The sequence below is a fragment of the Brienomyrus brachyistius genome, chromosome 6 (assembly GCF_023856365.1).
Source record: "Brienomyrus brachyistius isolate T26 chromosome 6, BBRACH_0.4, whole genome shotgun sequence".
NCBI lineage: Eukaryota > Metazoa > Chordata > Actinopteri > Osteoglossiformes > Mormyridae > Brienomyrus > Brienomyrus brachyistius.
Genome location: NC_064538.1, coordinates 13,677,837 through 13,699,735, shown reverse-complemented (window position 1 = coordinate 13,699,735; position 21,899 = coordinate 13,677,837). Strand labels below are relative to the sequence as shown.

Sequence of the window (21,899 nt, the reverse complement as noted above, 5' to 3'; positions counted from 1 at the left end):
GGGGACTGGTCTACACACTAGTGTAGTGCCAGGGTGAACATGTGTGGCACTCCTCTGCATTATCACTTCAGTATTATTGCCAAACCCCTCCACCCATTTGTTTATTTAGAGCCCTTTGTGAAGAGGTTAGTCATGATCAAAGCCACCTTGTATGACCACAAGTATCATATACAAAATGTGGAAATGATGTCTGACTCTCAGGTTGATGTGTACTTCCGACTTCACGTTCGCATGACTCTTGCATCTATATAATGGCACCAATCACTAAATGTGCCTCATTTACAGTGCTGCAGGGCGCACAGCAAGGTATGTTGGAGGGTACGGATGTGTCTACGCGAGCGAGTGAGCCTTTCGCCATCCGCTGCTCCCGAGAGCCACATTGAGACCCGCGGCCGCAGCTCTCTGTTGGCACTTCCATGATCCAGAAACCGAGAGTGCCGTGCTGCTTGGGGAGCACCCCACGTGTGCATTTCCGTGGATTGTTCTTGGCACCCATAAAATAGACACGACTATAAATAAGCCGCGGAAGCTGGAGAGTTAAAGATGGGGAGGGAGTGATGCTGGAAATGTCAGCCTGGGAGGGTGGTCCTAATGGGTGCAAATATTGGAGACTGCATTCTGATAAATAGATTTAATTTCTTCCGGTCCACTTACCCCAAATAACCCTACAGTCAATTATGTTGTCTACTCTGTGCCCCCCCCCCCCCCCCCCCCCCCCCCAAAACACACAACGAGTAATCACTAATGTCTGTCTGTGTGTGTTTTCAAGCGCTGCCAGTAACATGGAGTACCTATTAAGCTTCACAAATGTCACTGGTTGCAGGTGGGAGTGACAGTGCCAGGATTGCTCCTGCGAATACTCAAGAGTATAAATGCTGTGTGAAAGGAACCAGATAAAAGCATCCAGTAAACGCTTATGAGCTGATATCATGTCAATGCGCTTGTTCGGTTTCTCTGTGCTGGAGCTGTTTACTGCCTCATTGGCTGAAGGCAGCTCGGTGGCAGATGCAGCCATCTCAGGTCGCTGGGTAGGAGCTCCTGTTAATCTGGTGGGGGGGGGGGGGGGGTTTACAATAAAGGGAGGGTAGGGAGGCTGGTGCCGCTTCAGCAGATAATGTGATGAAGGAGCTGCTGATGATCTGTTGTTGTAGCACGCCCTGAATGGGCTGAGATGTGGGGCTTTTTCATGATGGGGGGTGCAATTGTGGGTGGCTGTGTTAGTGGGGGGAGGAGCTGACGACGTCTCTCACCCATGAACACAACAATTACGGGGAGGAGCATCCTGTGTGTGAGTCTGTCCCAGAGTAATGTGGCTATGCAGTGATTTAGCAGCTCATGCTTCAGGTGCCCCTAAATTGGTCAAGGATTCGTCCTCTTTAATGTCAGCTGGCACTTGTTGCCCTCAGTTTTTCCCGCAAATCTCCAGCTCACTAGCCAAAGCAAAACCACTTGTTGTCCTTGTTAATATTTCTTTACCAGGCTACTGTGGATGGGATACTTTCTGCAGTCTGAATTTCACCCTTGATCTAGCTTTTAAAAAATGACTGGACAGTTTTTTTTTTTTTTTTTTATGATAAATGGGAAAGCGAAACGCAAATGCATGTCTGCTTCTGTCTGAAATTAATATGTGGGAAAGGAAGGATCTCTTTTTTTAGTGTGGAAATTTTTCATTTTTAAAATGTTTTATATATGCAGAAATGAATGTCCCCACCCACACATGCCCCCTTCACATCTTATCTAGACAGAAGGTCAGGTATTCCCTCTCCATTTTTTATTTTTATCTGTGTCATGTTGCTTTCAGCTTGAGGGGCTCGGTTACTCGCTCCCATGCCGACCGGCCGGCTCCTGTCTCCAGGCTCTGTTCCCGGGTCTTTCCTCATCCCTTCGTGAATCAAAGGGGATGGTGGGGGGGGGGGGGTGCATAATAATATGTGCATATGCAGGGGTGCACAGGCAGCTAGTCCCCATCCTAGCCCACCTGTCACTCTGCCATCTGGGTGAAGTGGCACCCATCATTTTTTTGTGAACAATGAGAATGAAATAAAGCTTACAACCTTTTTACAGGAAAGTCTTTTGGCCAGGGAATGTTGGAGAACTTGCAATCTCTGTCTCACGTTCCCCCACCCCTTACACACACACACACACACACACACCCTCCCTCCCTCTCTCTCTCTGTCCCTCCCTCCCTCTCTCTCTTCACTCTCTCCCCCGTCGTCATTTGTTTCCTTGACGACCATGGCGAGGCATTATGCTGCCTGAAAACTACTTCTACCTCATTCACGGCACGGCTCTCTGGCATTGTGAGGGAGGCGCTGCGGATGCCTCTGAAGCTGAATGAAGGCCGGGAGGGTGGACAGCAGAGGAGTACGTTTGGATTTGAACAGGGCACTCGCCCTTGGGGGGGAGGAGGAGGAGGCAGCGACGCCTGGGGGGACACAAGCAGCGTGACCCAGTGAGTGTCTGCCGGAGCTTCCATGCTGGCTCTGCCTACTGACCGAAGCGGACCTTCCATCAGGCTTGGGTGTCGGGCTTGAGGGAGAATGAACCGCCTGGGGAGGGTGAGAACCATGAGGTCCGAAGGCTGCCCAGGTGGCCCCGGGGCATGCGCGTGCAACGGGTTATCTTTTACCTCTGGGGTGACCTTTGCTGTTACAACGTGCGGGCTGAAGGAGGTCCTTGTGTTGGGCTACATGGGGGCTTGTTATGGATTTGCTTTTCCCGGTGGTGTGGTTTTTAATTATGGAGATTAGTTATTGTTTATGAAAACAAAAATTTCTCCTGCACTGTTTCCTCTTGCGTTTTAGAGTAGCACTGATCGATCGAGATGCCAGCTGCTTCTACAAACAGTGTTACTGTCCCGTTGTGTGTGTGTGTGTGAATTTTCAGAGTTAACACAAAATGCTGAATCCCTATAAACAGTATCATTCTAAATGTTGCTTCCGAAAGCCAAACCAGGATGTGAATGGAGATGTTGATGAATTTATGCCTTTATGGGCTGCTAGTTTTGTGGCTTTAACATTTTTAAATGTGGCTCCATTCAGAGCCAAGCAGCTGGAATCCATGGAGATGGTGAATGATGGTGACCAGCATGGAAATGTTCCATTTTCGTCACAGCGGGAGCACGACGAATGGCCACTTTGCAGATGCAGGATAGTGCTGCTGTTTGTTATTTTAGGTTTATTTCCACAAGTTATTATCCACCCCCCTGCCACCGTGTGGGTCTCAGTACCCAGTGAGTTGTAGTGTTTCCATGGCGACCTGGCCCAGCTGCAGAAGTGTCGCTCTTTGCATTCATGAGCCGCCGGACTAATAACTGACCTCCTCACCTCAGATCAATCAAGCCTGGGTGGAGTGTGCTCCAGGAAGGGGATCACGTGGCGGTGTCTGCCCGGGCAGACCTCGGGTTTCCCTGCCCGCCAGCACTGTCAGTCTATGATTTGATTTGATTCCAGAGATGCATGAAATTTGTATCACAAATAGTTTGCATTTCAAGAAGTACAATGGGTGATTTGCATGAAAAAAGCAGGCTGAAAGTTTCAAAATTGTATTTATATTCCATAGAATTTCAGTTAATCGATTGCCTTCTTGCTGCATTTGACACTGAATTTTTGTTTTCACTTTTACAATTCATAGGTGGCTTTAAAGGTATTCTGTTACTCTGGGGGGGGGGTGGGGGTGGGGGTGGGGGTGGAGTATTGAAGCTCCACTTTCTAAGGGCTGCGGATTCCTGAGGTTTGGGGCCAGTCATGCTCACCGGCCGACTTTCCCTTCACCAACTCAAAGGCTAGGATACCATGCACACTTCATACGTTTGAAGCCTGCTGCTTCACATTCACAAAAGTAATACGGCTGAGTCTTTCTGTCCTTTAATGAGGTTTTGTGTGACACTGGTGGTCTGTGCCAGTGAGGATCTGCAGTCACGGAGGTCACCTTGCGTGACCCCGTCGGCTTTTAACAAGGCTCCATTAAAATGACTGTAACAGCTAAGACATCAGGACTAGTAGTTAACCTTGTTAAAGATTAACTTTGTCGGTTGGCTAATATTTATGTTTGTTTGTTGGATGATAACAATTAAACAGCATTCCTCCAACATTTCATTTTTTGATCTGCTCTGGTAGTGTTCATCAGTGTGAATTTGCAGCGGCCACGTTGGGGGAGGAACTGGTGGAAAGTCCTCCAAGTGCAAACCACTAACTGGGCCTGGCGTGTTCCTGTGGGTTTAGAGTAGTGCACCCGCAGCAGAGGGCTGGCTGGAGGCCCATTGTCATGTTAACCACCATTGTGGCCCATCCCCAGCCAGCCACAGCTCTTACTTGCCATTGTGGAGTTTAGGCCCCGCTTATTCCGGAACATCCTCAGTCTGGGGGTGAGGGCTGTGTGCTGTTAAAGCTCGTGGGTCGTGTCTGGCTGTCAGCAGGGCAATGGCGTGAGCCGGGGTCGCCGGCATTTTGGGAGTCCTCATAAAGACCGCCTGTGCGTCACAACAGTGGTTGAGTTATATTTTTATCTGGAGGATAAATGTCTCCAAGTCTCAAGGGAGTGCTGAGCGCACAGGTGACGTCACATGCAGACTTGCGCGGTGACCTCTGATGGATAATTCTTTATTCTGCACATTTAGTGCTGATGCTATTACGTGGACTGAGGCTCTCAATAAATGAGGGTATATGATTTATTTTACTAACCTCCAGAGACACACCTTGTGACCCTCCAGTACTGATATTCATGCATCGTTTCCTCCTGGCTGCTTGGAGGACTGCAGGCACCGAAACATGATATTGAGGGGGAAAGAAACCGTAATAACCTCGTGGAAAGGGGGTGGCCGGTGTGGGTTAGCGCCGTGTGTCTACACAGGTCTCCCCGCAAAAGTCCCTCAGGCCCTGGTGTCTGCAATGTGTCTCACAGTCTGGAATTCCACCACCTTCATTCGGGGAGTTTCCTTCACCCTGCGCCGCTGCCCTGCGTCTGGACCTGACATTGTCTGAAATAGCAAGGTACCCTTGGTTGAAATTTTGGTTGATATTTGGGTCTACAGAATGGAGTAACGTGGAAATCCATGCTGACACCTCAGTCACTAATTGCAAGGACAGAGCACAGGCATGTGAGTAAAGTGTATCTCACTAGTACAGAGATGTGCAGTTCACTGGTCAGAAGCTTTTAATCGGGTCTTCAGTAGGCTCTTGATTATTGGTTTTAGAGTGTATGATGTTTTTACTAGTCTTTCTTTACCCTCACATGCCCCTCACTGTTGAGTTGAGATCACCCGGCAGATGACAGGTGATAAAAGCTTTTGCAAATGCCTTTGAAAATAGATCGCAAATCTAAAGTGTGGCCTGTGTCATTATCCAGAAGGAGCATAGGGAGACTGTGTAACTAGCACGCCAGCGAGGGGGGTGGGGTTGGTTTTCTATTTCACCACGTTTCTGTTCCAGTTCAGATTGAAATGCCTTCAGTTTATCGATGTTTTGGCAGTTAAAATACATCTTTTCAGTTAAATGTATAGCTTTGTTTAAAGGGATCTATAGTCATAGGATTTCTTGGTTTCAATTTAATTGGTAAATCGTAGCTCCTGACTATGAAAACAGTGATGACGATGTGAGACGATATAACAGGGCTGACAGTGTCCTTTCACTTTCAGGTAATGCTGTATCTGCAGTATTGCTGTTAAAGCTGTCCCTTTGACAATATCTCTGTAATTCTGTCATATAATACTCAGTACTGCACTTTCTGAATATAATGTGACCTCTGGGAGAGGCCAGCTTCTGTAGCCTGATGACTGGAGATTTTGCCTGCAGCTTAGACCTTCTAAACTCCCCACTCCTCTCCGTAATTGCATTGTATATATTGGGGAGGGGGGGGGCAAGTTCAGTCAGGGACTGTAACCATGGTTACCAAGGACTAACTGTTGCCGTGACGCCGCTGCTGACACGTCCCTCTGCTGATTCCATAATCTTGTACCATGTACTGCAAGTTGGATTTGATGGGGGTTAATAAATGCCGCGCGTCCCACAGGCGGCCGCCTCCGGCGTGCCACCTCCCAGATGCCGTGTGGGGGTCGTGTGGGATGTTAGGGCAGCTCCCTTTGTGAATGGTGCCCTTAACTTCACGGCCCAGACTCCGGAGACACAAGCTGGCGTACTTTCGTTTAATAATAATACGGCGATCTTCTCTTTCTTACGCTCGGGTTAAATGGTCGTATTCTTCTCAGTCCCCCACCAGTTTCTGGTGATGCAACGGTCCTGCAGAAAAGCCCTGGCCATGTATTCCGGGTCGCTTGGGGCAACGCCTGAAGGGAGACGTGGCTTGGCCGCCCTGCCCGCCGCATGCTCCCCGAGGTGCCATAATGCTGTTGTCACCGGCTCCGACGCGCCCCATTTCATGCCGCCTCCCGTCCTGCCCCATCCCATCCTGTGCACTGGGCCAGGGGATGGGGGACAGCTGCCCCACATCACCCCTGTTCCGTTCTGCCGGAGAGGCCAAGGGCCCGATGCTGCCATCTGCCTAACTGCCGGCCCGCTCGGGCTCGTCACCGGAGAGGGGAGGTGGGGAGCACATGGACACCAAGCACGAGGAGAACAGTAAGTGAGAGATTACTGCCAAGTCATCTGGATCATCTCCTGTACTTTAGATCCGTCTTGTAGTCATTTCCCGGATGCTGTCAACACGCTTCGTGTCAGCTCAGTCAATCCCATTATCACAGCACTGATCTACTTTCAGTACCTTGGCCCTGAGTAGCTGGGTGGCTGTCCTGATCAGAGGCTGTGAACCTGTCATGTCTTTTGAGCACCCTGGGGTGGGGTGGGAGGCTAGTGTTCTATTTCTCTGTATTTCCTTATAAAACACTTGGTTTGGGTCCCGTCTCAATAATTCTTCTAAAAAACATCACAGTGTTTCCTGGTAGAGCATATCGCAGGTGATCTGTGCAGGTGATATTTATACTGTGGTAACACAGGGGTGTCTTACTTAAGATGCTTGGTGCTCCTGTTGCCTGAGAGCCAGTCATTATGTGTGGCAGACAGCCAAGAGCTCCAATCATACTACAGTCATAAATGACGGTCTTTTGCTGCACCCACCTCATATCTGTAAGCTTTCAGAAACCACGCTTGAGTGCCGGTGTGAAAACGTGTAAAAGCAGCGAGCGAAAAGTGAAAAGGGGGGTGGGCAAGCCAGGTGAAAAAAGCGCCACCAGGATGTCTGTATGCGAGAGAGGAGCAGCAGGAGACCTGGAAGGGCCCTTCAGATGGCTTGACAGTGAATGGTCCTGCACATCCTGTCTGCTCCACATCTTTGGTTGATATTTTGGCATCATTTGGCACAGGAAGCCCCTTGTGCATCTGTTTGGGGCACCACGCCCAACATGCCTCTGGCCGGATTTAATCCAGCCGCTGTGCTTTCCAGAGGACCTCCGGATGCAGGTGTCTGTCATAATGGAGCTGTTCCCCACATCAGCCCCATCACATCTGGAGCCTGTGTGAATGAGTGGAATTGATAAGTGATACCCGCAGCTCGCATCGATCCCTTTGCAGTAGTGCTCTCTACAAGTGCAGCTGAGTGTAATTACACACCTACCTGTCACGAGCGATTAGTGCCTGAGTTTGTTATTTTATACCTGAATGCAGTGATGGGTGCTGCCCCTACCCAGACTAGAACATAATCCAGTGAGCAGTTCTTCCACTCTCAACGCATCCTGTATCCAGTCAGCCAGGCCTGCTGCTTATTAAAACCTGCCACAAAAGCCCTGTTATCTGCTGAGGATCTGGGGACATCCAGCTATTATGAGTGGGGCTGGACTGAGGTGTTAAGCTGTTGCGTAATTAAGCCCTCAGCAGCAGGTGGGGCATGCCTGTAGTGGCAGAGACAGAGATGGGGGGGCTGGGGGGGCCATGGCAGCATCAGGACCGAGGCTGGAGCAGGGCTTACTATTTGAGAGTCTAGGCACCATAGAGAGCCGTGCTCTCGAGTGTCAAATTAGCGCCCCTGCCCTGTGATGCCAATCTGACTCACCGCGGGGCTCTTGCTTATGCACGGTCTTGTGACGTTGCCCCCCTCCCCCCGTCCCTCACATGGTGAGGAATATGAAAGAACACCAGCCTATTTTTAACCGGCTCCATTCGACGTTCAGCCTGCTGTCCTCTTGCTGGTCGCCGGCCACTCAAACCTAATAAACACCTTATCTAAGATGCGTGGCAGAGCAGCAAGGATTAACCAACTGACAGCCTTGCACCTTGCAGTCAGTGTGAGACAGATGTTAAGTGTTCTGCCCATAGGGGGTAAAAGTCCCCCCTGGGGTATTTCCTCAGTGGTGCTGCCCTTTTATCTCCACCCCTTCTCTCATCCAGGAAGGATTCCATCAAGTCTGTCTTTGTTCTGCAGTGTTTGCTGTGGTCACACAGAAACAAACCCACACACACAGGCACACACACAGACATAGGTTTGTAATTCTATCTTTGTGGGGACTCTCCAGTCATTTCTATGGGGAAAACTCTAATCCCAATATGACGACCTTAACCCCTACATAGCCCTAACCTTAACCATAAGTAAGCAAACTAAATACGAGACTTTTGGCATTTTTACTTTTTTGATTGCATTCGCAGATCTTTGTGGGGACCCCACAAAGTAATATAAATCTAATACACACACACACACACTACTTATCTCACTGAATCTTAATTAGAAGCTACTGCTTCTGAGGTTCATACTTTTTTTTCTGTGACTTTGTAGCAATGTCTTTATTCACATGCTCCTTTTGCGTGACAGATTGGAACCTGAAGTAAACTGGCGAGCAGTCCTTCCACTCTCAACACATTCCGGATCTGGTCAGATCGCATGAAAGACCATGGGTACACACCCTGAGAATGCACTGGTGTGCGGCAGTCCGCCAGCCGCTGAGATCCTCCTGGCAGTGATTCATCCAGTTCTGATTGCGTCTTTAATAGCCTGTGAAGTTAATGTGCTCCCAAGGTGTGTGTGTAATTAATCACGTGCAGGCTTCCTCCTACACACTGGAGGCATGGAGCACAAGCAGGAAGATTAATTAGATCAAGGTCACAAGTACAATTATGTCCGGAAGTGTGTTGGCGGCTAATTTTTAAATTAATTGAGTCATAAAAGCATTTAAATTAAAAACAACAGGCTAATTTAAGAAATCTGGATTCACTGGGATCAAACCTGATCCTTAACCCTGCTGAACCTAGTCAATTGCCCCATGATGAATCACAGTAAATGGTAGGCTGGTAAAATTTAGCCTCCTCCTTGCACAGAAACGCTCCAACTCTCTCTATTTCACAGTGTGTCTCAAACTTGGTAAGTGGCATGAAAGGTAAAAACACTAATGTGAAAAAAAAATTTCTTATGTGGGGGGCGTTAAACTCCAAATGGTGTCTAGTATATCCTCACATAATTCTGCCTAAAGTCCAGTCAAGGCCAGACCATCCCAGTTTCTGATGAATAAAGGATCAGGACTGGCCTTGAGCTGGGAGTCTCGTGGCTCAGCAGATAAAGGGCCATTCTCCTCTGGCATTGTTATTTCAGCTGCTATCTCCTGCTTCCTGGCTGTGTCTGTCACTCCCACCTGTAAAACGGCCTCCCTTCTTGTTGCTTTTAGAGGTCGCGTTTAGTGCCTTGCTTTGACTATGCCACCATGTTCCTTGACCAGTATCCAACAACAGCTGACATTTGATTTTAGAGGATTCAGCTGGCTGGTGTAATTATTCAGTGGCTGATCACTAATGATTTTTATTGCTGTTGTGTGAATAAATCACAGTTATCCTGTTGCCTTCTGGTAATTATATATATATAGACCTATTCTAACACAGCTTTAAAAAAGTCGGCCTCCCTTGTGGTACCCCGGTTTCTGTCCTAGCTCAGTTAGGATGCGCTAAACCATAAAGATGATCATGTGATCTGTTGAACCACTCTGTGATTGTCTTTCGCAGTAGGTAGCTCCTGACTGTTTCATGCTGCCTTCATCTTTAGGCTGAATGAAATACCTCGTTTCCACCAACACAGAGCTAGTGCTGGTGCTGGTCTGGTTCTCACTAGGTGCCTTTTGTGAACCTGCCTGCGTGTCCATTGCTTTCATAAAAGATCAGAATGGAAATACTATGTAGGCGGAAGTGAGAGTAAAGTATAGGTGCATATGAATTCCATTTTTTTGGATCTTAAGCTTTTATATATGGAAGCCCGTTTCCGCCACCCGGAGAAGAAAAAAAAATTCATTTATCTCAGAATTCTGACTTTTTATCCTGACACCAGCTTCGGCTCTGGTGGAAATGGGACGAACATTCAACTCTGGTCATAAAACCTGTACTGCCAGAGGAATAGCTTTTCCTTATAGCACATTAAGCATGAATGTGTAGTAATTTGCAGCCCGCTGTGTGTGCAGTTTGCACGTTTTCCCTTTGTTAGCATAGAAGTCCTCCTGTTACTACAATGTCCTCCTCTAGTCTGAAACCAAACACCTGACTGAATTTTTATCTGTAAATTGCTCATTGTGCCCTTTGGGGAGTGATATGTGTGTGTGTGCCATGAGACAGACTGGCCTGCCATGCTGAGAGTCCCCTACCTTGTGCCTTGTACTTCCTGGTGTAGACTTTCAATCCTTAGGGACCCTGCAGTGAAAAGTAGTTATTTGTTTATATTTGTTTTTTCCATTCACAAGTTTATCGCATATCATGTGCAGACCTGTTTTCCTTTAATTAGCAAGTATGACTAATCGTCTGTAGGGCACAGAAAGGCTTCGAGGAATACAGCACTCAAAGAAAAGCGGCTGTGCTCTGTGAAGCGTGACCTTTGCAGAGACGGCCGGCGAAGGCGAGCAACTCACTGTAAAGCAGTAGAACCGCAGGAATAATTGATCTCACAGCCTGCACTGGGACAAAGGGCCTGCGTTCAAGGAGCTGCCCAAGGGATGCCGCTGATTGGCAGCTCCTCACAAAAGGAACCCACAAAGAGCAGACATTAAGGGCCAGACACGGGGGTGTGCATCACTGTGCCCCAGTCCAGGCAGAACCCACCCCCCATGCATTTCATAAGGTCACTGAGGTCTCTTCTGCTGTAGGTGATGTAGGAAAAGTTTGGCTTGCTTTTATTGTCCTGAGGATCACATGGGGTGTGACCAAAAGCTCTTTCAATGGATTTGAGTGTGAGGATGGAAATGGCTTCCTCTAGATAGAATCTGGTAGCGAACACGCCGATGCACAGCCCACTGGAAGAGGCTTCTTTGTTTTCCTGTCAGTGGTAGTGAGTCGTCTTCTGGCATCGCCATGGAAATAATCCATGAAAGGGCACAGCTGTAAGGCATCACGTGTCACATGTCTAATGCACCTGCTTTATCCCCCAAGGAGGGGATCCGATCTCGAGGTTTATCCCACCGATCTAAAGAGCACCTCACTGATGCGTGGTCTGTTGTCCATGGGGCAGGTCAGCCGGTGCCAAGCTGTTTATAGCAGCATGGATGGCAAAGGGAACATGACCAATTAGCGTATGAACAGAAGCTATCACTTCTGCACCACTGCCAAAGCAGTACGAGCATGAAATCATCTACAGCAAAGACGTGTGCATATTGTCAAGTCAAGTAGGTTTTATTGTCATTTCAACCATACACACAGTATATAGAGAAATGAGATAACGTTCCTCCAGGACCATGGTGCAACACAGAGCAGGACAAAGACAGAGCAACATCATAAGTGCAGAAAGTGTCGTCATAAGTGTCATGTGCTTGAAAACTACCGGTTGTCACAGTTCAATGATGTTGACATGTTGGACCAGGTGGTTGGTGTTGATGTTTTGCTGATTGTGCTCTTGCTCTCAAAGAGATCCTTTAGTGCGGTTAGTTCAGAGGTTAAATACAAGGCTGCCCTGAGTTGACGGGAAAGCAATGTGGAACAAAGTAGGGATTTCGTTTGATCAGTTATAGTTTCACGGGAGCCCCTAACAAAGGGAATCTTCTGGTGGACACTCGTGTCAGCCCCCAGTAGCCGGCGTGAAGAACATAGCGCCACTCAGCCAGGAGGCTGAGCTTTGTGCCACACGTGTTTGTCTGCACAAACTGTCACCAGCTGCAGTGTGTGTCCGTCGCAGGTGTGAAAGCAGGTTTGGCAGGTCCTGTTTGTCTCAGAACAGGACCAGAGCCTTTACAGCTCTGCACAAAAGCAGGATCTGGGTGGAGGGAGCAGACGTGGAGAGTGTCCTTGTCATTCAAGTGCCATGGAAGAGCTGAAAGGGAAAGAAAAGTTCACTCTGAGAATCGAGATGAGGATGGTAAGGCTGCTCTTCATATCACTTTTAAATGTAACAAGGGAACCTTAACTCAGGGTATCTTCTGGCGTCATCCATGGATGGTGTTGAAGGAACCTCGTCAGTATGTGATATCTAATGGCATAATAGGGCTACCACTGAACTTATAAAACGTTGTAGTGATTTGTTGTTTAACACTTTTGTAAGGGCTTATTGGTTTTTCAGTCAGAGCCACTTTCTGTTTGGTTTCCATAGCATTCAAACATCTTACCTACCCAGGTAAATTGATGCATGCAATGACTCATCATCTGCGTCAGAGATGCCAAGAGAAAGCGCCTCATTCTTAGGGAATCCCGGCAATGTGTTTATTAGCTAGGCAAAGAGTCTGTGCATCTGACAGTTGATATAGCCGTTCAAGTGTTCATCATCGCTACAGGAGTCCGGTAAAAATCTTTCTGAATGTTGTACCTGAAGTTTGGTATGATTCATTGAACATAGATGGAGTAAACTGTGGTGTTAATATTACCTTCTCACATTGTTATTCTTCATATTGTACTATAAATATAATGATCATTTCCGAAACTTTATCAAAACTAGACTGAATAATTTGTTGGACGGGTTCAGTTTCCCTTCTGCGTTTGTAACTGCTAAACTTTTGGTATCTTTGAAAGCCAGATATTATTACAATACATTCTCACCTAGTTTGTGGAAGAAAGTCACATTAATCAATATTATAAAAGGTCACCTAGATCATTTTTGAAAAATGTTGTTATAGCTGTAACTTGAGAACAAAATGAACTGGGTTTATTGAATTAATATGTGGCCCATTCTGAAAGCATTAGGACTGGAATGTAGGTCACCTAGTTCTAGTAAAACTATCATTTCTGAACATGATGGTGTAGATTGGTTGGCCCTGACATCTGCCTCCTTTGTGAAAACCTACTATTTAGCTTGTCTTGTTGTCTTTCAATATTTTGACTTTTCTTTTGACAGTTAGAGAAATGAGATGAAGAATTTTTGGAATGTATGTGTTCACTTCCTTCTTGATATTATGCAGCTTGATTGACATAATTCTACATGGATATTTCATAATTTTCTAAAGGTTTTTTTGTTTTGTAACAAGGTGCTACCTGGACTAATTACAGACGTGTTTCCTGCATCTTCTCACGCAGACGGAAGTCCACCTCTATACAAACGTGACTCATATGTTTTGCGGAGATCTAAGACGTGCCCTCAGAAAATTGACACCCACAATGAGAGAGAATAATTTCTTCCTGGAAAGCTTGTGTCTCACAGAAAATGATTAATTCCCGCCCTTTTAGTGTATCGTTTTTGCGGGCTGGCCGGATACTGCCGTGACATTGTCTCCAAATAGACTGCACTGGATACTGGATGCTCTTGTAACTGGAAAAGCTCTCAGGGAATCATTAGTGCAGCTCACTTCACCCGGCCTGCCTGGGCTATTGATTCCCATCGCCAGTGTTCCCTTGCTGTCCTCCAAAGTCCTGGAAAAGTGATAGAGATCATTCATTGCAGTTCCTCTTCCAGGATCCATCTGAGGCTGAATGAGTTGTATATCACCTCCGGCATCAAGTCTAATACTCTTTAGGGCTCTCTGTATTTATGTTATCAGTGATGCTTCAGAGGTGGTGAAAAGCCCGAACGCAGTGCGTGGGAGAGGAACATCATCCAAAAATGTAGCACCTTCAGCACCCATCTCTGTCAGCCCGAATAGCCCTGTATTAGATGCTGCCTGACGAGTTAGCGAGACACACTCTCCTCCTGTATCACTTTCTCATGAGGACATGTTCACTCCATAGATATCCCACCCCCAGCGGTGCAGTTAAAGTGCAGCCCGACGGACACACAGCTCCGTCAGGCAGGAGCAGGAACCCTCGCTGCCCCCAGGCCGTACCCCAGTGACCCGGCGGGGAGAAAGTGTCACCAGGCTGCCGCTGCACCCCGGCGGCCTGCCTCACAGAGACCCCAAGGTAACCCCTCCCACGTCGACCGGGGCCTCACCCTGGGGAGTGCCGGCACGTGTCCCGTCTGTGTGCTTTAGTGTTGAGTGCGACTGCGTGCGTTAACGTGTTTAACTTCTCACATCGGCTTATTCTAACATGATCTACATTATATGAAACATCTAACTGTGAAAATCAACACAGATATTGTCAAATTTCTGGAAAGGAGAACTATAGTCGTAAAAAATGGAAGTTGCTATTTTTGTGAACAAGTGAAAATTGAAAGTGGTTTTCTGTCTCGTGGATAACAAAGTGCCAATCTGTATAAATAGTGCACAATAAAATGTTTTCATGCAGCGACATCTGTCTAACTGAGTGCTGTTGATAAGAGGCAAGAAATTAACTCTCCTAGAAGAGCTACTGCAGTGCCTGTTTCTCAGGATGTTTGCTGTAGATGCTTACAGTTTCAGTATGTTCTCTTATGTCATCCGTAGATTCTTTTCAATTGTCGTACTTATAAACAATGTTTATGCATTGTTGCAATTTTTAAGATATTTGGATGTAAGTACTAAATATTGTTTGATACATTATTCAGCCATAGTCCTGCTTATGTCACCCAGTTCTTTATTTATGTAAATTAATTAAAATGTTATTTACTCTATTCTATTTTGATTAGTATTGCCTGGGAGGAAGGAAGTTTTGAGGGGAAGAAACCTCTGTGTGGTTCTGTCAGCTTTTTAATGATCCTTTTAAAAACGCCTGCTGACACAGAGAGGCATGCATTCGCTCAGCCGCCGCTTTCACGTGACCATATGCGCAGCGTATGGCTGCCCTCCGTCAGCTAACAGAGATATATTTGCTACTCCTCTCTGAGTTGTCTCTTTTTTTCATGTCTGAAAACCACAGTGAGTGACATCCTGTACAGAATGAGGAAGCAGTATTCGCTGCCTTTGTACTGATGTGTTTTCTGTCACGATCGGCTGCTCCTTTCAAAAAGCCCAGAATTTATCTTTCTTTTATTTGTTTTTCTTTTTTTTGTCGAATTGGCACAGGATGGATGGTCGCTCTTCAGGGTCCCTCTCAGTTTGCGTCCCTCGGGAGCTGCAGTCACCCTGGGCTGCGTGAGGGACTGATCCTGTCTTTTCTCCTCTCCCACAGTTCCCCCTAAACCCTCACACCTACTCGGCCTGGGAAGAGAGAAGAGCCCGAAGTGGATTCCCCCTGCGCCCTCACGACCTCTGCCTGCTGCTCCCACACCGAAGCCCAGCAAGGCACCCACCTGCTTGGGGAAGCCAGACGCCGAGAAGACCGTGAAGAGCGTCTGCCTGCTGATCGAGAAGTTTGAAAACTCAGGGTGAGAGAGTCTCATACATGATTATGTTTAATTTGTAATCCCTTATTCGTTATTACTCGTTATTGCATGTCTGACACTAATGTGTTTTTATGTTAGGTAGCTATTGCCACTTTAAATAAATGTATCAAATAAATGCATTAATTATGCATTCATGTTCACTGGAGAAAAGCTGTTTTCATGATGTTGTAGAGCAGAAAAGCATCACGCTGACGTGGTGATTTCTACTCAGCGGCGATGCCTGTCTAGCAGTTCTCACGAACATGTTGTGGGAATGGTGGGTGCAACAGTTTTTAGTCAGCTAGCTGCGGTGCTCGTTAGAGCCCAGGGCTGCATGGTGATGATGGTCAGGGGTGCTGCCTGTGTACGCTGGGCTGTATTTATTGCAGTATGGAGCAGCAGTGCTCTCGCTTTAAGTTTACTCTATGCTATTAGGCCACAGATGTACACCTGGTCTCGGCTGTCCTTGTGTGTTTTGCTGTCTGATGCTATCCCACCTAGGCTGTTCATGCTACTTTATGGTCTTCATTTAGTTGTTGGCTGCTGATTCAGGCTGTCTCTGCTGTGCAAACTGATTGTAAGTTAAGGATAAGCAGTTGTCATTTGGCTCATCTGTGGGCTTTTCTCTCTCGCCCTCCCGTTCAGAGTGCCAATCTTTGGTGCCCACCGGAGGGAGCAGCTCCACCTGACTCTGGCCATGGAGGAAACACCAGAGGCCACGCGGGATCCCAAAGAGCTGCCGTCCATGGGGCAGGGGAACGAGGACTCATCCCAAATGGGGCAACAGGCACTTAGCATCTCGGGAGGGACTGGGGACGTCATGGAGCTCTCTGCCTTGAGCACTTTGCGGATTGATGAAAGGAGTGTGGTGGGAATTGGGGACGGCACAGGCAGCGGTGACCATGACACCTGCAGGACTGAGGGCCCATGCGAGCTCGGAGACAGCCGGGACTCGGGTACCATGGAGCAAAACGGCAGCGGGAAAATCCCGAACAGGGACAGCGGCATAGACAGCCCGTCGTGCGCCGTGGAAGGTGAAGTCTTCACAAACGAGGACGCCATTGATGAGGAGGAGCAGAACGACAGTGTGACCGAGACCGAGACGGAGATGGATAGCGAGGCTAGGACCTGCGTGACCCTGGACAACAAGAGGGACTCAACGCAAGACGAGGATAGTGACATGGACGAGGTCAGCAGTGGCGAGCAGGAGGGCGCTGAGCTGCTGAAGAGCGAGCAGCACAGCAAGGGCCGCAGGGTGAGTCACTGCATCTCTCTGGCACAGTGAGGGGGTGTGAGGGGGCCAGGACTTGGAGGGTGCCTGTCAGCTGGCAGCAGGAAGGGGTGTACTTTGGGTTCTTCTTCACTGGAGTTATCTTGTAAAAATCGGCCAGTAGCATATCAAGCTGAATGCTTCAGAGGCATGGTAGCTGGCGGGGGGGGGTGTATCAGAGGCAACCCCAAGCCGAGCACTCAGTGCTAGTCCTCAAAATACTGTGGCATCACAGAAGCAGCTTTACCTCATCGGTCGTTAGCTCTACATCACAATTTCTTTGATACGTCGACTCGTGTTTTTTCCCGGTATGTAATGTTAAATAAAGGAGCAGCCCTGTGATGTGACCAGGCTCGCTAGTGCACTTTGCTCCACCTGACCAGGCTTCTTCATGTGTCAGCAAGCTCAGGAAATGTCGCAAGGGCCCCTTCTGGCCGGAACTCCAGAAACCTTGTCACCCATAGCAATGTAACCATTTTTCTTGGTGTTTTTTTCATTAACCTGTGCAATTAATGTAGATGAGCTTGCAAGCAGGCTTGCTCGATTATGGCAAAAATTATGATCATTTTGCTCACTATATGGGTAGCAGTTATTTAACACACACCGTCATTGACTTTGGAAATCGCATGCATGAATTGATCTTGTCTTCTTAACAGTGGATTCCTTGAACTCTAAATATAATTCAACTGTGAAGCAAATAGAAAGGAGTTGGAAAGGGGTGCGTTTGCTTTATTACACAAGACAATGGGAGCATCATTGTGAAACGAAATGTGGCAGGATAATCGATTTATTTCCATTATATTATTTTGATAATCATTGGAAGCCAAAGTAATAATTGAAATTTAAAACTGGATTAATTGCCCAGTCCTCCTTGCTATGGTGAGTAATGGGGGAGTCTCTGACTTGGTGTGGCATGGTGTACAGAGACGTTACAAGCGTCAGCGCTTAGGTGCGTAAACACTGGGTTGGAAGTCGGCATATAACCATAAGGGGATTATTCAATGTGGAATGTAGTGCTAAAGTATGATGGGCTGCTTTATGCATCTATAAATCACTCTTAAAGGACTTGTCAATACATCTGGTAAACATTCTGTTTCGGTGTAAAAGTATATATGGCGTACTTTTTGTGACATGGAACATTATGAAACACGCGTGTGGAAATTATGAAAAAAACATTCACTTAATGTCAGCTAATTGATAGGATGTTCACACCGTGCCTAGTGATCTTTATGAATGAATCCAGCATTTTGGTATCTGTGCACAGTGAAATGAAGTCATGAGTTTTCAGGTACGGCTTGGGAGCGTTTGTTAACTGTGCTGTAACTGGTTTTGTTTCTGAGGTGTAGAGAGTAAGCAGTCACTCTAGTGCCCACACCCAAACACTGTGGTCTCCTTCCCCTCTGCCATGTGGGGAGAATGAAGCTCTCACCCCCCTGTTTCCCTCTAGCTTACCTGGCCTGCCATAAATCTCCGTCCCCAAAAGTCTTGAGAAGGAAAGGCCTGCAACGTGGATTATTTTTGAAGTCGTGGCTGTGTCAGTTTAATCTTAATAATATCCCCAATGTAGAGGATGTGGTTTAGCTCAGTTTATCTCAGTAGAACATCACAGAAAGAGAGAGAATGTCGATGAGATGGTTGTTTACAGGGAGGCTATAGAATGAATGCTTTATGCTTGTATGGGCAGAGCAGACTTTCTGAATGGCTCTACATCTGTATAGACAGAGCTCATCTGTTTTTATATGGACGAAAACTGTGCGTTAGGTGGGTCTGTGCCTGTATGGACAGAGACTGTACGTTAGCTGTACCTGTGCCTGTATGGACAGAAACTGTACGTTAGCTGTACCTGTGCCTTTATGGACAGAGACTGTATGTTAGCTGTACCTGTGCCTCTATGGACAGAGACTGTACGTTAGCTGTACCTGTGCCTCTATGGACAGAGACTGTACGTTAGCTGTACCTGTGCCTCTATGGACAGAGACTGTACGTTAGCTGTACCTGTGCCTTTATGGACAGAGACTGTACGTTAGCTGTACCTGTGCCTCTATGGACACCACAAAGAAAATTAAGGATTTCATTTACTTGGTATGTGATGTAACTGTCTTTATTATTCTTGTCGAAACCAAACATTAAATGAGGAATGTTGTTTGTACACCGATAAAGGTGTGCGTGGGTGACCATCGTTATAGTCAGATAAACAGTGCCAGTAAAAGGGTTAACTGATGGTTATCTGGGAATAGCATTCGAGTGACCTCTAAAGTGTTTGCCCAGATCAGCATCGCATGCCATGAATGTCCCAGATTTGAACATATCTTGACAATAGGCTGATGGAGTTGTGGATGTGCCCGTTTGGATAAATGAAACACTGCTGACATTCAGCGCTGCGCCTCAGTTGCTGGCTTCCTGTAAGGTGTCCATGCCTGCCTCATCTTCCCCTCCTAGTGCTCCGAGTCCAGGAGGCTGCTCAACATTGCCAGAGAGCTCCTCCAAACAGAGGAAGCCTATGTGAAGAGGCTTCACCTTCTGGATCAGGTATGGGAGTTATGCTGTAGACTTTCATGTGCTCTTTGTAATAACCACCACAGTCTACAGTTTGATCTGGCACCACCTGCCTGCTGGCACCCTGTACTGTATCAGCGGTAGGGATGATGGATGGGTGACCTATATAGCCAACTCTGTGTTTGCAATTGACCGTCTCTTAATGCTCAAGACCAGCTGGAATTAAACGCCCACCCCCTACTTATCATGCATGCTTATTTATAAAAAAAACAGGATTAATTACAACCCTGGAGAGATTTTTAAACACACTCTAATCTAGTAGGTTGGATGTTATTTAGGGATGTCCTATTTTTTCCCTTTATACTTCTCAGTTAAAACCGTAACATCAAAATTGAAATTTATAGCATTGACTGTGTTTACTTGTCTGCAAAGCACCTTTCCATTCAGAGCGTGACTACAATTTAATATATTATATGCAATTTAATGACAAGAAATATGTATGGGTAGGTTGTTTCCTCTTTGTAATGTTAGTAATACAACACTTCTGTTTGCCTGCATACAACATACAACACTTTCTGTTACTCGTCTGCTTTTTGTGAAGCATGTGCATCATATTATCAAACCACACGTTGTTCTTGATATAGTTTCCGAGACTGTCTTGAGTGTTTGTGCTAAGGTTGTGTTTCTCTCAGCACGGGGCCAAACTTGCGCAAGAAAAAATGCTATTTGTGGATATGGTGGCTGTGAGAAACATGAGTGTGTTTTTGAGGGTAAATGAAACCCTCAGCTTTACAATACTGACCCGACAGCACAGAGACAGCCCTGGGAATCAGTGCTACAGTGTCATTTATTTAAGGCAGCGTGTTTGAATTGAGGAGTCCCTCATTCACTCCAGAGGACTTCAGAGTCGTCCTCATGGGTAATGATGTATCTGTCCTGATTTCAGACTGAGATTTCGTGACCCACCAGATGCTGGTCTTTATGTCGTTTCTCTCTCTCCTCGGACGCAGGTATTTTGCACCAAGTTAACAGAAGCCGGAATCCCACAGGAGGTCATCACCGGAATTTTCTCCAACATTTCCTCCATCTACTGCTTCCACGACAAGTTCCTCTTGCCAGATTTGAAGACCCGGATCTCTGACGAATGGTGAGAAGACAGTGAGCCCAGCCTGGCCGAATTGTTTTGGATACAAGGAGTTGTCAGCTGATGGGGGGGCTGGGGAGAGGCAGAACGTGGGAGTAATCATCTGTCCTGCCTGCTGACTGCGCAGTTACTGCCAGCATGTGCTGCCCGTTCGGATCTGGGCCTCTCTGGGTAGCTGTGACTATACTATGGAGGTCCTCATTCGCGCTGAAACTTATCAAACGATTCTGTTTGCAGGACACTTCACATCCCGTTATGTCAGCTGGAATTGAGCTTGACGGTCCAGGCCAGCTAGGGGCTCAGTATTAAGATGTTCTGTTTCGGTGTGAATCCAGCGATAGTATTGATCTTGAAAGTACTCTCATTTCATTTAAATGCACTTACCGTTAGTAATGCCGTTTACGCATTTACATGTTCGTTCTGATTTCATCACAATATTACCCTTTCAAAGTGAGGTGCACTCCACTGCCGCTTCATTATGAATCAGGAGTAAATAGCAAAGGAAAGATAAAAATAAAACCTAAATGCATTATAGATGACATCACTTACAGGCAATAAAGCTGCCATTCAGAAAGCCTGAGAATGTCTTGTCAGATCTGTACATCCATGTGTACTTATGAAGCCGTATTTAACCATCACAGGGACTCAAATCCACGTATCGGTGACATCCTGCAAAAGCTGGCGCCCTTCATGAAGATGTATGGGGAGTACGTGAAGAACTTTGACCGTGCAATGGACCTGGTCAACACCTGGAATCAACGGTCATCCCAGTTTAAGAGCATAGTCCAGAACATCCAGGTGGGGATCTGCAGCTGTTTTCACATACTGGCCGGGCCATGTCGCCATCTTGGGTCATATCAGTGTGTGTCTGAGAGTGGGGAGATGACCTCAGTCTTAATCTCCAGTGTTAAGCTATGCCGTTACGCATTAAGCAAGCCGAGGCGCCCATGCAGATCCCAGCCTCCGTCATGAGTGCCGCGTGTGGCCAGCTGGGCCCCTGACTGTCCTTACCACTTCACAGAAACAGGAAGTGTGTGGGAACCTGACCCTGCAGCACCACATGCTGGAGCCCGTGCAGCGCATCCCGCGCTATGAGCTGCTGCTCAAGGACTACCTGCGGAAGCTTCCCGAAGATGCGCTGGACAGGAAGGATGCGCAGAGTGAGTGCGCCGCTGGCCCCAGGGGCCCCTCCGCGTGATTAAGCGGATGTGTGCCATTAAACCGGTGCAACAGGCCCCGTAGAAAGCCAGTGTTTGTTTGGTAAATCCTGTTGTACTTTTGCCCTCTCAAAGCCCTAGTGTGAAATCAAAACACCCCATTTGTATGTTTCTCTCTCTGCCTCGCCCTCTCCCAGTTAAAACTAAAACAAATCTCAAAGGCTATTCTGTTCACCTGCATTTTGGGGAAAACAGCATTTTAAGCCCTGAATTGGCATTTTAATGT

General features: G+C 47.1%; 1 protein-coding gene and 1 long non-coding RNA gene across 2 annotated transcripts in view; one reads left to right on the top strand and one right to left on the bottom strand.

Annotated features, from left to right (window-relative positions):
* fgd (faciogenital dysplasia) overlaps window positions 1-21,899 on the top strand; it is a 43,928-nt gene that overhangs the window by 10,768 nt on the left and 11,261 nt on the right. Inside the window, exons 2-8 of the mRNA XM_049017046.1 lie at window positions 14,055-14,225; window positions 15,354-15,549; window positions 16,192-16,801; window positions 19,256-19,345; window positions 20,323-20,459; window positions 21,098-21,254; window positions 21,478-21,616. Coding sequence (XP_048873003.1) covers window positions 14,055-14,225; window positions 15,354-15,549; window positions 16,192-16,801; window positions 19,256-19,345; window positions 20,323-20,459; window positions 21,098-21,254; window positions 21,478-21,616 — 1,500 coding nt within the window. The remainder of the gene's footprint in view (window positions 1-14,054; window positions 14,226-15,353; window positions 15,550-16,191; window positions 16,802-19,255; window positions 19,346-20,322; window positions 20,460-21,097; window positions 21,255-21,477; window positions 21,617-21,899) is intronic.
* Window positions 18,482-18,951, bottom strand: LOC125744805 (uncharacterized). The gene is made up of 3 exons (XR_007398501.1): window positions 18,850-18,951; window positions 18,698-18,811; window positions 18,482-18,659 (listed from the first exon to the last, which is right to left on the bottom strand). It is a non-coding gene; the product is annotated as an uncharacterized LOC125744805 (long non-coding RNA).